Source organism: Pezoporus flaviventris, unplaced genomic scaffold, assembly GCF_033815535.1.
Source record: "Pezoporus flaviventris isolate CSIRO_AGI_PZ_B2104156 unplaced genomic scaffold, CSIRO_AGI_Pfla_v1 ptg000078l, whole genome shotgun sequence".
NCBI classification, from domain to species: Eukaryota; Metazoa; Chordata; class Aves; order Psittaciformes; family Psittacidae; genus Pezoporus; species Pezoporus flaviventris.
The window spans coordinates 2280417-2296195 of NW_026892626.1; the positions used below are offsets into that span (position 1 = coordinate 2280417).

The following is a 15779-nucleotide window of genomic DNA, read 5'->3' on the forward strand; positions in this document are numbered from 1 at the left end:
GCAGGTGCTGCCTGGAGCAATACCTGCTACTCCCAAAATGTGAGTTCTGCAGCACTCAGCTCAGGCTGGGCACTCACTCACTACAAGAAGCTGCAAAGGTGGTGGGAGGAAAGCACAACAAACCCGATCAAAAGCTGAATACGGAGATGAAGGCTTATAGTCAAGGACAGATACTGAAAGGATGTAAACGTTCAAGCAAGCAAAACAACTCACATTGAAATGAAGCTTGACCTGCTCATCAAGAGAAAAAATAAGGCTGAAGTTCTTGTGAGAGCACAGAGATGTTGTAGAGCTCGGGGTGCTTGAAAGTAAGTTACACAAACTCTGGGACTTCTACTTAGTGGAGCAGTGAGATCAAGCGGCGCAAGAGGCTCTTCCACCCCAGTTGTCTTCTAGAGCTAAAGAAGAACAAAACCAGGGAGGGAAACCCCGAGATGCCAGCAGCGCAGCCTCTGCTTATGCCTTAACAAACACTTGGCGCTCCTCTGCCCCAACCCTGCATTTCTAGAGCAACAATCTTGTGAGAAAAGGCTCTGCCTCTGTCACCAGTGGGACAGACACGGTGCAACCATACAACAGGTGAGACAAACCATCGATTTGCTGGTTTAAAAATCACTGTACAACAGCCTTACATTCTGTATAACCCACAGAACTGCAAGACACAACCCTCCTTGCTTTATGAGGCAACATGAAAGTTAAGTGTGCCTCTACTTCCCAGCTCCCTGCCTAACCAACCTTACTGCAGGCTTTGGTACCAGCCAGAGGGATCCCCTTCATTGCTGCAGCATGCACAGAGCTCCAAGGGAGCATCCCTTCCTTGCTGGAGTGTGGCAATAAAGAGGAAGAAAAGGAGACGGCAAAAATGCCCCATCCCAGGCCGGGTGGACGGGGCTTGGAGCAACTTGGTCTAGTGGAAGGCGTCCCTGCCCATGGCAGGGGCTTGGAACTGGGTGAGCTTTAAGGTCCCTTCCAACCCAAACCAGTCTGGGATTCTGTGATTCTATGACAATACAACACCATTAGAAGCTGCCTCACATGCTACTCATGAGCGGTCCAGATGTTCCACATCCAAAGTCAAGCTGGCTTCAAGGCTTTTCTACCCCACATCTTGTTTACAAGTACAACAGGTCCTAGCAAGCTTTCCAAGCAGCACAATGGTCAGTGTCTACCAAACACCCCCATTACAGAGTGCTGGAGGACCTCCACATGGCTGTATCGTCCTCGCTCAAGCTCACCCCTATTTAGGGTGTCACCTCACTGCTGGGACCTGGGCATCATCCTTCCCATACACCTTTTACCATGGAGAGCCCCAGTCCCTATCAACTTTTATCACTTCGGAGAAGAACAAACCAGCTTTAGATTTCCATGCCTCGATCTCTTCTAGCCCATGCCAGCACTGCACCACCGATACATACCCCAGCCATGAAATGCCTTAAGGCAGTCTTTCAACTACTCAAGCTACTTAATCAAAAAAACCCCAACCCAAATTCCAAATCAAGCCCCCCCCCCCCCCCCCCCCCCCGCCCCCGTTGCTCTACGCATTATTTTCATCATGCAAACTGAAAACCCCATCCTAAGGGATTCACAGTCATGTCATTTTTAGGGAATAAATGCCAGCTGGCCTCTTTCCTTTGACATTTAGCTAATAATTGTTTCAGCCAAGTAATCCGACAGCGCTGAGCTCAGTAGCCCATAAATGCTGCTGGTGTTTTACTGAACGCTAAGACAACACTTGCTGCTCTCCAGCTCCCTGGTACATATGGTTACACACACACATGAGCCTTCCTCAGCCCTCCAGCCCTCTTATGAACCAGCTGATGATTTGCTCTGCTTAAATGTAGCTTTCCACCCCACCACCACCGCATGCGTACCTTCCATGCACACACCCAGAAACAGGGAGGAAGGAGGCAGAAAGGAAGGAAGCAGGTACCTCCTTGATAGTAAGAGGGCTGGAATTTGCTTCTCATTAACAACTCCCAGCCAACTGCTACCCAACACCTTCTTGAGCCATCCAACCCAGGAACCTCTTTCAAGCTTCCCAGTTCCAGATGTACTGCAGCACCCTGAAGATTCCTTTTAGTTGCCTCAACATCATTTCACTGACCCAGTGACACTCCTATCCCTTAACTTTCACCCAAGGTGGGTTTCCATTTTCCAAAAGACCTCTTTTTGCCCCAAGTTACATCTGCTTAACACAAAACAGGTCAAGAAACTTCGCCAGAACATCCCCCTTTATTACTCTGCATGTCTGCTGGGAGCTCACAGAGCCCACCACAACCCCCTCCTCCCTCACACTCAGTGTGCCCTCAGGCTTATCTAAGCTGCAGGCTCCTAATAACCCCTCTTGCATGCAGAGGAAGCCCAAATATTACTTCTTCTCCATTGACGGGCTATGCAAAAGGAACCTGGCTGCACTCCCTAAGCTGCCTGTGTTACCTGTTGGCTCGGCTGCTGCCACATCACCCTCACTAGGGTGCTCAGCACTTGTTGTACAGAGACACAGTTGTTCTGCATGTTGGGAGTTAGTTATAAAAGCCTCTTGCTGGAGATAAATGCATCTAAAAAGCATAAAGTATTTCAGCAGAGACAGCGTCACTGGTAGCTGTGCTCAGCGGGAAGGAACAAGCCACTTCAGAGGGACAGCCAAGGTGAGGAGCCTACAGACAGCCACTGCTAAGTGGGGCCCACGCGAACAGGCAGCTCTTAGCAACACAAACCCTCCCTGGACATCCTGCTTCCCATGCACTTGGCCTTCTCCACATCAAGGGATAGGCGCACTGAGGCAAAGAGCCGCCTGGCCAGCTCCCACCATGCCCCAGAGCCACGGCCATCGCACCCGGGGTCCGTGAGCATCCATGGAGTGACACAACCTCGTGTTTTCTCTGCCAGCAAGAGCAAGGGGGGGAATGCAGGGAGCGCCTGGACCGCAGCAGGAAGATGCAAGTCAGAGGCTTTACACTGAATAAAGGTTCTCCCACCCAGCAGATGCAGCAGCATGCTGCTGAGATGATCTTGTAACACTCCCCGGTGCCATTACGCTACCTGGTTAACCACACGGTTAGGCGGTAAATGATCCACAGCAGGAATCTGGCAGAGAAGTTACACATCTGCACTTTATAGAGCTGTTTTCTATAAGAAATGCCTCTGTTTTATCTTTAAGAAGCATTTTCACTATGAGGACAGAGATGAAAAGCCCTTCCTCCACCAAAACACTCCTTCACACATGATGATTTGCTTTGTCATGCCACTTTAATACGTGCCCAGCAGCCTCAGCTGGAGAATTAAGGCAGATCTCCCGGGTGAGCACACAGGAACTTCCCAATACCTGCACGCATTAAAAGAGTAAATATTTTTTCTTGTAGAGACATCAGCATAGGCCAACAAATGGTGCACAAATCCATTCCCATTCCCTGGTATGCTGCTGGAGCTCGCTCCATTTTGGGTCATACCAGGCAGCTTCAAATTACATCACATCTGATCCGGTGCAAGGAAACACAAGCTCACCGTGATCGAAAGCAGCAGAAAGAAGGGGAAAAAACACAGACCCGGGATAAGCAAGGTAGCGCACACCCAGCGTGGGGACAGCAAGGCCACCCCGGGGGAAAGTAGCCGATCCCAAGATGCAGCTTCTGGTCCCTCAGACGCTGGAGCTGCTCACACCTCAATGTGGTACTGATGGAGAACAAAGAGAGGGGATGCGGGCGCACAGCAGCATCGCTGGGATGCTGCTCCAAGCGGATTGGGACCTGGAAAATCGGTTCTGTCCAGCTCCCTCCGTGCCTCCCGCACCCCTTGAAGCCCGCACATGCCCTTCACCGGGACACGGACACTGCTCTCCCTCATGACCCGCTCTCCCGAGGCTCGACGTGGTCACGAGCTGCCCCTCAGGCACACACGGGTCTACCGACGGCCCCAGGGAAGCTCCGCCGAGTTACACCAACCAGAGGCACAGCACCCGGTCCCCGGGTGGGCAGATGCGGGAGGCGGCCTTGCCCGCGCCGGGGCGGGCCCGGGACGGTGCCCGGTGGCGCGGCCTCACCTGCTCAGCACCGTAGGCCGTGGCGAATTGGATGAACTCCTCCACCCGCACGAAGCCGTCGCCATCGCTATCCAGGGCGTCGAAGACGGGGCGGAGGCGCGGCTCCTCCTCGGGCCGGGCCGGGGTCTCGTCGGGGCAGCCCCCCAGCTCCTGCGGGGACCACGGCGGTGGCCCCAGGGCGGGCTCGGCGGCCTCAGGTGCCCAGAGGCCCAGCTCCGGTTCTAGCTCTAGCTCCAGCTCCGGGCTCGGCCCGTCTCGCCACGGCCCCCGGGGGAACGGGGGCTCGGGCACGGCCGCCGGCGGATGCGGCTCCATTTTCATCGGCGGCGCTCAGCGCCCGCCGCCGCCCGCCCCGCCGCTGCTGCTGCCCGGCGGCCATGCCCCGCAGCCATCACCCGCTCACATCGCGGCCGCCCGGCGCGGCGCTCCCGGTACCGGGGCGGTGATGCCGATAGCTCCGCCCGCTCCCGGGCGCAAGGCTTTGTGCGAGCCGGCGCCGGCCCCTCCCGCAGCACCGCCACCGGGGACAGCCCTGCTCCACCCCGCCGCCACCAGGGACAGCCCCGCTCCGCCCGGCGGGAGGGGCGGCCCCGAGCGCCTGGGAACGCGGTTGCTCCCCGCGGTCAGGTGAGGAGGCGGCGGCGCCGAGAAACAACCCGCCCGCCCGCGCCGCCGCTCTACGGCAGCCCGCAGAGAACCCCCAGATCCGACCGGCACCGCCGCCGCAGCGGCGGCCAGTGAACGGTGACGTAACCCGCCTGCCTGTGCCGAGGCCCCGCCCACCCGCCCTGACGGCAGAGCGAGGCCGCGCTGGGGTCACGCCCCTTCCCTGCGTCCGGCGCGCGGGGCGCTTGCACGTGCTGCCCTTTCCCACCCCCGCGGGCGCGGGGCACTGGCTGGGGGGGGGGGGCCTGCGCACCCCTCTGCAGGGGGTAACCGTGCACCAGGCACCGGCCCCCCTAGCGCCCCGCCCCGGGGTCCGGCAGCCCCTGTCCCCAGACTGCCCAAGCCCCCCGGTTTTACTCGCGTGGCTGCTGGCGTCCCCAGCCCGTTAGCGGCAGCTCTGCACCACCCAGCTCGGGCTGACCCTGCCCCCGGCGCTCGGGATGTGTCTCGATGTGCCCCACGCTGAGGGGCTGTCAGGGTGTGCCTAAAGCTAAGGCCTCTCCGAGGGACCACAGCTTCTCCTGCACGCGGGGACAGTCCCCACCTCACTTGTGTGTGGTTCAACAAGGCACGGTTCCGTACGCAGACCCTCCTGGAACCTGAGAGCAGGAGACCGCAGCAGGGACCAACAAACATCAAACCCGTACCTTCTCCAGTAGAAAATACTCATCCTGATACCTGGGAAGAGGGATATTGTGGCTGGAGGCAAGCCTCAGAAGACACCCAGGCAAAGGACCTCAGTTCAAGCACCACATCCCCATCTCTTCTGACAGGGTCAGCGAGTCTCCCCCCCAAGTCTTCTCAGCAGCTCTGTCCTGCAGCACTGGGACCACACAAGACTCTGCTAATGGGAACAAGTTTTCCACCCTCCCTCAGGGCCCAATTTGGAGCAGCAGGATCAGCCAGCATGGCAGGGCACACGTGCAGGCTTTGCTCATGCAGCAGCAAGCTACTGCAGCAATGCTCTGACCAAAGACTCCTAAAGCTCCTGATGCTGCTGCCTCACAAGACAAGCAGAAGAAGCATTCCCAAGCTTCCAGCAGCCAAACCTTCAGGATCATCCCCTGGCACAGTCAAACTGATGAGAGGCATCACAGCTCAGGGTGGAAGTTCTTTATTCATGGCCTGGAGGAAGGAGCAAAACCTGGCAAGTCTACAATGAAGTAGGAAAAATCAAGTAGGAAAAGCTTCATGGAATTCAGGATAAGCTTAAAAACTGCTGTCAAGCAGCATCAGCCTGCTGCACACAACAGTGTGTCCCTCCCCCAGGTGCTGGCACCAGACACGGGCTGAGCTCCAGCCGCTCGGTAGCTCAGCACCCTGCTAGGGAAGGAGAGGATTTTATCTAGCCCTTGATTGACCCTCAGCTATAGTGTCCCTGTGGAGGAAGGAGACAGCCTGACACTGGCGTGACAGACAGATGGGTGCCAGACAGACAACTGGAGACCTCAGGCTCCCAAGAGATAACTGCTGTGACCCACAGCAGCTAGAGCCAGCTCCAGTGGGATGTGACCTCACACTACCTCTGCTCCTGCATCCACCATCCATGGCAGCCTCTGGGGACCACTGCCCCATGTCAGACTCCTGCTGCCAGGGGCCAGCCTGGCCCTTGTTTCCCCTCCCAGAGCCACCAGCTCCTCCTGCCATGCCGAGCTGGCCCCAGAGCTGAACTGAACCCCAGGCCCCAAAAGAAGCTGCTGTTGGGGGTCCTGGGCAGCTCTCAGGCTGAGATGGAGGACAGAAGAGGAAGAAGATGGATAATCCATGGGAGGTACTGCCTGGGACTTGGGAAAAGTCAGGAGAACAACTTGGAACACAGCCCACTCACCCTGTGCTGTCCCTGCACCCTCAGCCACATCAGCACAGAATGGTGGGGTGAAGGGTGGGCTTGCTCCCCACAGCACTGCTGGGGCTCCCGCCTCCCAGCTGATGCAGGATCAGCAGCATCACCCCGCACCAGCCATCAGCTCCACTGGGGAGCCAGCACCCCGAGGTGTCCCAGCGCAGCAGCGTTCGGTCCTGTTCCTGTCCATCGGTCAGTCTCAGGCTGTCCATCAGTGATTTTTGTTTGCTCCTGCAGCCCAGAAATCTGCAAGACAGCATGGAGGTGGGTACAGTCCTGCCCTGCTCATGAGGCAGCACCTGCAGAGAGAGAGGGGAAGGAAGGAGACCCCTCTCCCAGGAAGCACCAGCTTCCTTCCCACCTCTGCAGACACAGGCAGTGACACACAACATGCTGCAGTAGCTCACACAAGGAAGGAAGGAAAAGGGAGGCAGAGGCTGTCAGGACTCTCTGTGCCCAATCCTGCTGGTGGGACACAGAAAAGGAACACCCTATCACTTCAGGGGACACACAGCAGTGTCCAGACAAGCATCCTCCAGCAGAACAAGGGGTACCATGTCAACTGCCGGCTCAGAGGAAAAACCCAGCCAGGTCACCTGCCCTTCCCACCTCATCCCTAGGGACTGTCCATGAGGATGCAGAGATGTTCTCCATTTGCTCTGTGCCTGCTCTGACCTCACCATGGCGTGTGACCCTTTTCTTCCATCCCAAAGGCAGAGGAAGGTTTGAGAACAAGCACTGCCAAACTGAGAGCTGTGCTGGCTGTCCTCACCCACAGACCCCAATACCCAGAACCTTCCTCTTCCCCAACACAGTATGTGCCTCAGGAGGGGCAGAGCCTGGGACAACCAGGACACCTGCAGAAGGTAACACCATACCCACTGCAAGATCAGTTGTACCCCCCATACCATGGGGCAACAGGGTTTGTGACAGAGGCCCTGCTCTAGTCCCATGGAGGGGGAAATGCACATCACCTAGAGTTTAGCAGAGGATGAAGCAATACCCAGCAAGGCAGGGAAGCTGTTGGCAGAGGTCAGCCAGCTCCCACCATCCACGACCAGGGTGGTGCCTGTCACATAGGAGGAGAGGGGGCTCGCCAGGTACAGCGTGCTGTGGGCGATCTCCGTCTTGTTCCCTGCACGCTGCAGGGGTATTGTGTTGAAATGGCTTGCTTCCTCAGCAAACTTCCCACCTAGGAGAGGGAGACGTCAACCTCGATCACAGGCCCACCAGCCCACCACCACTGCTGCCAAACACTGCATGCGGCTTGCCAAGAGTCCAGGGAACCTGGTGAGATCCTGGTACAGCCCTGGGGACAGCCCAGGGCCAAAGGCCTGAGTAGAGAGTTAAACGAGGGGAGTTCAAACCCAGCAGTGGGGTTTGTACTGCACAGTGAGCTTAAGACAGGACCTTGTAGAGCCTTTCCAGCCTCCAGGGCTGAACCAGCACTCCACTGATGGACTGCAACCATCAGGCAGGGCAGCTGGCTGGGCTGAGTATGTTACATCATGTCATCAAAGCTCAGAAAGCTGATGCTTGACAGACTAAAATCAGTGCCCTGCGAGGTACCGAGGATGCAGGGAGGACTGCCCCCCATAAGGGACACACCAGTGCAGGCACAGGCCAGCCATGCTCAGCAGCAACAGCCCCATGAGCTGCACAGCCCTGGTGGTCCCTCAGTCCCCTCCCAAGCAGATGCCAGGAAGCCATCACAAAGGCAAAGACAGGAGCCCCACGTTGCCCTCACCAAGCCGCCGGTAGCCCTCAGTGCCAGTAATGGGGCCCGGTGCCAGGCTGTTCACTCGGATGTTGTTGGGTCCCCACTCCACAGCAAGGTGACGGGTCATGGCATCTGGGAAGGGATCACAACAGGACTGAGAAACGAGAGCAGAGCCATTCCAGTAACGTTTGGAGGACACAGAAGACTGGCCAAGAGCAAAGGACCCCGGAAGAGCCCTGGGGGAGAGAAGAGCCTCATCCCAAAATCAGGCATGTAGTAGCCACACCAATTCATATTCACCTCTCCCAAGGATGTCTTCCCACCCCAATATTTGTGAAGAACTGGCTTCCTTCCTGGCCCCACACAGCTCAGAGCCCCAGCAAGGAGTGCTTAGGTACCTATGGCAGCCTTAGCAGTACCAGCATGCACCTGCAGGGCCTGCCCTCGGTAGCTCAGTGTTGCAGTGATGTTGACAATGACTCCACCGTGGTCCTGAGGAAGGAAAGGAGACGTGGTGTTAGGCTGGGAGCTGCACAAGTGCTCTCATGTAAGAGCAGTGGGACAAGAGCTGGGCTGGCACTGCCAGCTCTGCACTGCTGAGGCATCATTGGGCAGCACTGCCCACCTGGTCTGACTGAGCTAGGGCACCCAGTGGGGACTCTCCAGAGAGCGGGGAGATGCAGGGGATAAGCAAAGGCCACGGGAAAGCAGAGGAACTGGAAAAGGAGCAGATCACAGCTTCTTCCCCAGCATGTGGCAAAGCACGGGAAGGTGCCACAACTGTTAAAGTTCCAGGGGTAGGGACAAGCGGGATTCCCAGTCCCTGTGAGGGAACAGAGTGGGGCTGAGCAGGGTGGGTGGCAGCAGCACAGCCCTGGGTACATGGGTGCTGTGCTCCCTTTTGCCCTCCACGCTTCCCTCAATTTCTCAGGAGCAAAGCATGGTTTGTTTGGCACTAACCCCCTGCCTACAGGAGCCCCTCCACCAAGTCCTCTGGCCCTGGTTCCACTTACATGGAAATACTTCTCAAAGAGGACTTTGGAGGTGTTGAAGGTGCCAATGGTGTCGATATCTATCACAGTCTTGAAGGCATTGAAGGACAGGGCACTGGCTGGGCACAGGAAGTTTCCTGCAGCACCTGAAGAACAAGCAGCCAGGACACAGTCAGGACCAGCTCCAGGGGCAGGAAATGCCTTTTCTGGCAGGGAGCCTGTACCAAATCTCCCCCAGCCACTGCAGCAACTCACCATTGATGAGGATGTCAATCTGCTTGAACTCTCTCAGTGCCTCATCCACTGCTGCCACGATGGTTTGGGGCTGCCTGACATCGATGGACAGAGGCAGGCACTGCTGGCCTGTGGCTGCCACCAGCTTCTTGGAGGCCTGCAAAACAGGAGGAGACTTGAGATCCTTTCTGGGACTCCCTTCTTCAGCAGGCGTTAGTCCCAGAGCAAGAACTCAGGCAGGAGCCACATCGCGGTCAGCACACAGCAAACGCTGCAGGCAGGTGACAGACCTGCCCAAACACAGCTCCAGCACAGCATCACCCTCCAGCTAAAGCCCTGAGGTGGCTGAGAAAGCTCCTACAGCTCCTCCCAAACACCAGGCTGCCTCCGGGCCACAGCTCACTAAGCCCAGATACCTCCATGACCCTGCATCGACACAGCACACCCCGAGCAACATCTCTGCAGGGCAGGTACAATGGCTGAACCCCAACAAGGCATGAGCCAGACACAAGTAACCTTTACATTCAAAATATGTCAGTAGGCAAAAGGGCAGAGCAGCAGTTACCAGGGTGTCTGCCCCAAAGGCAGCTCAGGCCAGCTCTGCAGCTCAGCCTCTGCCACCCCAAGGTGCCCATTAAGGACATGTTTCCCCCTGGCTAATTCAGCACAGGGGACCCTGAGCTCAGCAGCAACCCCACACAACACCCAGTGATGCTCTGTGTTCCTGCCTGGGCTTGTCAGGCCCTTCTGTGGGAAGCTTTGAGCACCAACCAACCCACACGTACGCCAAGAGCCTGGGAAAGCAGTCCATGTGTACTCCAAAAACTCCAGCCCCTGAGGACTAGAAAGCTGCTGAACTTTGCAGCTTGCTTTCTCGCACATGAGCATGAGGGAATGTGGAATGACAGCAAGCCATGTCTGGGAGGCAGCTGGGTCATGCCAGCTCACCCCCAGGCACTGGGTTTGATCTTTGTTATACTGCAGTGAAGTTCACGCACGCAACCACAAAGCTCTCTCGTGTCAGGCTGCTTTCAGTCTGAGACCAGAGCACAAGCCATGGTGAGGAGCAGAAACTGTGACCAGCCAGACTCCAGCTGGGGTCAGACACACCAGGGTGGGTGTTTGCTCTGTTCAGTTGCCCCAGGCAGAAATAGTTGAATTCAGCTTCTTCAGTCAGCATGTTCCAGACCTGCATCTTCACCCCCAAACACAAGAGAACTGAGATGCTGGGGCTCAGCGTACCCACCTCATCACACAGATCCCTTAGCATGGGGTCCTTCTCCTACTCAGAGCTGAGATTCAAGTTTGACCTTGGGCCCTGCCACTCCCCTGCTGACAAACCTTCCCCACAGTTTGTTTCTTTCTGTCCCATCAACAGAAAGATAATGTGGTATCTGGAACAGACACCCCTAAAGCTGGCGGGGGAAGGTACCAAGTTCCACAATTAACTGAGCTCTACTGTGAGACGTTGTGGTTGCAACCTCCCCTAAACCTGCACCCACCTCTCATCACTGCTGTTACTGAGGCACTTAGAGCCAGGACATCACAGAATCCCAGACTGGTTTGGGTTGGATGGACCTTAAAGCTCATCCAGTTCCAACCCTCTGCCACGGGCAGGGACACCTTCCACCAGACCAGGTTGCTCCAAGCCCCACCCAACCTGGCCTTGAACACTGCCAGAGATGGGGCAGCCACAGCTTCTCTGGGCACCCTGTGCCAGCGCCTCAGCACCCTCACAGGGAAGAACTTCTGCCTAAGAGCTCATCTCAGTCTCCAGCCCTTGCAGCATCTCTGTGGCCTCCTCTAGGCTCACGTACACCGGTGGGACCCCGTCATAAGCCATTTCTTCTGTTGCCTTACCCAAGGCATTCCCAGCTCTCCCTTCCGCTCTGTGTCCCAGACTCACCTCCACCACCCGCTGCAGGTTCCGGCTTGCAATGACAGTCCGGCAGCCGTGCCTGCGAAGAAGGGCGGGTGAGGACCTCGCGGGGCTGCCTGCTAAGCCACCTTGACCGCCGGCCCGGGGTTACCAGGGGCTCGGCCGGTGAGCGGTGTCGTGAGGCCCTGGAGGAACCGCTGCTCCTCCGAGCCCGCAGGACTCGAGGAGGGGGACTCCCAGCGCAGCAGAGCGGGAACCGGAGCCCCGCAGCCCCCAGGGCCAGCGGCACACCCCTCCCGCCTCAGGGCGAGGAAGCCCGGGGAGCCCTCCCCGGTCACGCCGCACCTCATGAAGATCTCTGCGATGCGGAAGCCAATGCCCGACCCGCCGCCGGTGATGAACGCGACCTGGCCCCTGCGGGAACAAAAGCACGGTCAGAGCCGAGCGCCGGGCCCGGTCTCTGGCCGAGGCGGCCTCGAGCGGCGCGCCGGCCGCAGCACTCCCCCCGGCGCCCCCATGGCCGGGCACTGACGCCAGGATGTCGGGACTGAAGAGGTGCCTGTACTCGCGGAGGCACTCATCGCTGTCCACGTCCGGCGGCGGACGGGAGGCCGCTGCGGCCTCCGCCATGGCGCGCGATCCCCCGCCAGCACCGGCACTCGAACCCGAACTCTGACCCGCTGCGGCGAGGCACGGCGGGACAAAGCCGCACGGCCTGCTGGGAGATGTAGTCTTCGCCGGCGCAGCCTCCGCAATCCGCATGCGCAGGCGTCGTCAGGCGTTGCCTGGCAACAGCGCGGGGCCGGAGCTGGGTCCCGCAGCGCCCCTGTGTGTCCGCACGGGGCCCGATGCATCCCATTGCATCCCAGAGCCCCCCCCAGAGCGACATCCCGGTGCTTCCCGGTGCCCTCTGGGGATATCTGAATGCATGCCTGGGACAGCTCGGTGCATCCCAGTGTCACCCAGGGACAGCCCAGTGCCTCCGAGAGCTTCACAGTGCACCCCATAACTTCCCAGAATCAACCCAGTGTCAGGCATGGCCATCCCAGTGCCTCCCAGAGCTTCCCGGAATTGCCTCAATGCCCTCCATGGACACCCCAGTACTTCCCAGACCTTTCCCATGCCACTCCAGTGCCCCCTGGGGATACCTCAGTGCATCCCAGAATTTCCCAGTACCATCCCAGTCTCCCAGTGACATCCCGGTGCCCCCAGAGCTTTCCACTACTGCCCCAGTGGCCCCCAGTGCTTGCTGGTAGCACCCAAGGGAGGAGACCGGAGCCCGGGCTGGAGGCACTGGTGTTTATTGAAGGGCTGCCCTATGGCCCATAGGTGTAGTCCCGGTCTCCGCTCTCCCAGGCCACCAGCTCATCCCTCTGGAACCAGAAGCTGATCTCCCGCTGGGCCGTCTCCACCGAGTCACTGGCATGGACAACGTTTCTGTATGGAATGAAGCCAGAGCCATGAGCAGGGGATGCCATGTCTGGCCCCGCTACCGGCCCTGCATGGGCCATGGGGTCACTACCTGCTGACGTGCATGCTGAGGTCCCCCCGGATGGTCCCTGCTGCTGCCACCGCCGAGTCCGTGTCCCCCACCATGGCCCGCGTGGACCTGACCACGTTGTAGCCCTCCCACACCTATGGGACAGGGAACACCTGAGCCCCCCACACCCACCAGGCCCCCCGAGCCCCACATCGCAGCCCTCACCATGGCCACCAGCGGCCCCGAGGTCATGTACGAGAGGAGCGCGGGGTAGAAGGGCTTCTGCAGCAGCTGCTGGTAGTGCTTGTCCAGGAGACCCCGGTCCGCCTGATGGCAGCGTGGGGGCACATTGGGGACATGGGGCCAGTGTTCCCCACTGGCAACCCTGTCCCAGCACCCCCTGAGCCAGGCTGCCTGGGGGTATGGGCGGCAGCTCAGTGGGTACCTGGAGCAGCTTCATGGCCACCAGCTTAAAGCCACGCCGCTCAAAGCGCTGGATGACCGTGCCCACAAGCCGCCGCTGCACCGCGTCTGGCTTCACCAGCACCAGCGTCTTCTCCTGCAGCTCCGGGGGGGCTGGACAGGGACCGAGGGACCAATGTCACCAACCAGAGGCGGGGCACGGGCAGGGGACACGGCAGCAGCACCCCAAGCTGCCCACGGGGCACCAGAGACTGCTGCTCCACAGCTGCTGCCGCAGGGTGAAACTGTCCCCATCCCGAGGCCGTGTCCCCCTGGACAAGCTGTGCCTCAGAAGGACCCGAGGGACGCGCTGCAAAGCCTTGACAGGCACTTGGGCACATGTCCATGGCCAGGAAACACCCTTTAGCCCAGCGTGGGATGGGCCGGCTCTGGTTCTGAAACACCGTGTCCTTGTGCTGGTGCTGCCGGTGTCACCCTGCGTGCCATCGCTGCTGCCTGGCGTCGGGTGCTTCCCTCTGCCTGGGCACCAGCCTGGGCACAAAGCGGGTCACAGCTGTCCAGCTGGAGACGCAGACGGAGCACCGTGGGATGGCAGGGTCTGGCTTCACTATCACCCCATGGCACAGCAAGGTCTGGCATCACCATCACCCCTTCACCACACTGGAGCCATGCTGGCAGGAGGGAACACGAGTCCCCCGGTGGACTGCATCCCACCAGTTGGAGGTGTGGAGGGAACAGGAAAAAGGGGAGGGCAGAGGGACAGAGGACACCAAGCTGGGGTGTTCTGCTGCCAGCCCAGGCTTTGTGCTCCTGTCCTGGACCGCGGGGCTGGGCCGCTGCTGGTGGCAGCAACCCCACGAGCCCACCGGCTGCTCTGGTGCTGCTGGACATGGGCCAGGTTCACCAGGTTCCCACCTGTCCTCCCATTGCAGCCCTGGGGACACCAAGCCTGGGACCTGCAGGGTGGTGCTGGGGCAGCCACCAGCCACAGCTCTGCCACATCCCAGCACACAGGGCTGGGGCAGGAGACCCCGGGAGCAGCTCACACCACAAAGCGCAGGAGGCCGTGGGCCACCTGCCCTGGTTGGGGCTGCCCTTGGGATGGAGGGACAGGGGGGCAACATGGGGGCAGGATGGGGATGGGACCCCCGAAGGACAGAAGACTGAGGACAGAGTGGGGATGGAGACCTGGTCCCCAGGGTCGGGACAAGGATGGGGACAAGGTCCCCTAGGGGCAGGGCAGGGATGGGGAATAGGTCCCCGGGGCAGGAGAGGGAAGGGGCTGGGGACAGGGACCGGACCCTAGGCGGGGATGAGGACGGGGCAGGAGAGGGAAGGGGCCGTGTCTCACCGGAGCCGTAGCAGCGGGGCCCGGGGGCGCGGCTCGGGCTCAGCTGCCCCCACAGCAGGCCCCGGGACAGGCAGCGCCCCAGGGAGCCCATGGCAGGGCCGGCGGGTCGGACCTGGCCGCGGCGGGGCCCGGCCGCCCCGCGCAGAATTTAAGGGCCCGGCCGAGGCCGGGGCCGGGTCAGGAGCTTGCCGTGTCCCTCCCCTTAAAGCAGCCGCCGGGACCGGGACAGCCCCCCGCCCGGAGCACCCCGCAACGGGGCGCTTCAAGCGCTGCCGCAATGAGAGCAGAGCCAGAGGTGAGAGCGTTTCCAATGTGCATTTTACTCCTTACTCCCCATCTCCTGTTTCCCTGTCCCCACACCCTGGGACAGCAGCTCAGAAAGAGCCTGGGGGTGACATGGAGGGCCCAGGCCCTGCTCTGCCCCATTCCAGAAAACGTCCCAATTGGCTTCTCCATGAGCAGAAATGGATCAACAGATTGTGCAATATAGACAGTGGCACCCACCCCACAGAGGTGGGCCGAGGTGGGGAAAGGGTCCTCTCCAGTGCCTGCAGTGAGGGTAGAGAGGAAGGGGGTGCTTTGAGGTGCCCTTCAGTATTTATCTGTGCATGCAGAGGGGCTGAAGGCAGGGCTTTGGCCACTTTCCAGCTGCTGCCCTTGATGCAGGGGCAAACATGTACTTTCACCCTCTCTCAACCAGAGGTTTTGCAAGAAAGAAGCACCAGCACCATTGTGGGAGGGCAGCCGTGCCAGCAGCGCATGAAACCCCTACAGCCGCCCACTGAAGGAAACAATGGCCAGGGTGGGAGGTGCAGGAGGGGGCAGGGGCTGACACTGGGGGTGAGCAGGGGACAGCTGAGGAGACTAGGGCCAGGTTTGGACCCTGCACTGCATCTTCATCCACCTGATGACCAACAGGAAGAACAAGGACTCAAGGTTTCACATGCAGATGATGACACTCCAAGAGCTACTCCAAGAACTGCTGCTTTGAGCCATGTGCTGTCAGTACAGGTTCCTTAAATCACAGAATGGTTTGGGTTGAAGGAACCTTAAAGCTCATCCAGTTCCACCCCCCTGCCATGGGAAGGGTCACCTTCCACTAGACCAGGTTGCTCCAAGCCCCATACAACCTGGCCTTGAACACTGCCAGGG

At 59.4% G+C, this 15779-nt stretch overlaps 3 protein-coding genes across 6 annotated transcripts in view; all 3 read right to left on the reverse strand.

Moving 5' to 3' along the window:
• RAB11FIP3 (RAB11 family interacting protein 3) overlaps positions 1-4534 on the reverse strand; it is a 78126-nt gene extending 73592 nt beyond the window's left edge. Inside the window, exon 1 of one of the 2 annotated variants that reach the window (XM_061473684.1) lies at positions 4040-4534. In XM_061473684.1, coding sequence (XP_061329668.1) covers positions 4040-4360 — 321 coding nt within the window. In that variant the 5' untranslated portion in view covers positions 4361-4534. The remainder of the gene's footprint in view (positions 1-4039) is intronic. The other variant, XM_061473685.1, reaches the window with a different exon arrangement.
• A 2035-nt stretch (positions 4535-6569) lies between these two features.
• DECR2 (2,4-dienoyl-CoA reductase 2) lies at positions 6570-12221 on the reverse strand. Of its 3 annotated transcripts, none has more exons than XM_061473701.1 (9): positions 11939-12221; positions 11719-11787; positions 11401-11452; positions 9516-9651; positions 9282-9406; positions 8667-8760; positions 8296-8400; positions 7552-7740; positions 6570-6794 (listed from the first exon to the last, which is right to left on the reverse strand). In XM_061473701.1, the coding sequence occupies exons 1-9, from the start codon at positions 12133-12135 to the stop codon at positions 6760-6762; spliced, it is 1002 nt and encodes a 333-aa protein (XP_061329685.1). In that variant the 5' UTR covers positions 12136-12221; the 3' UTR covers positions 6570-6759. The 3 variants fall into 3 exon arrangements, with proteins under 3 accessions (XP_061329685.1, XP_061329682.1, XP_061329684.1); XM_061473698.1 differs by having other exon boundaries at positions 11906-12202; XM_061473700.1 differs by having other exon boundaries at positions 7523-7740; positions 11906-12194.
• A 437-nt stretch (positions 12222-12658) lies between these two features.
• On the reverse strand, positions 12659-14786 carry NME4 (NME/NM23 nucleoside diphosphate kinase 4). Its single transcript, XM_061473706.1, has 5 exons — positions 14628-14786; positions 13299-13429; positions 13079-13180; positions 12896-13008; positions 12659-12810 (listed from the first exon to the last, which is right to left on the reverse strand). Exons 1-5 carry the CDS (start codon positions 14716-14718, stop codon positions 12690-12692), a joined length of 558 nt encoding a protein of 185 aa, XP_061329690.1. The 5' UTR covers positions 14719-14786; the 3' UTR covers positions 12659-12689.
• Between the last annotated feature and the right edge of the window lie 993 nt (positions 14787-15779).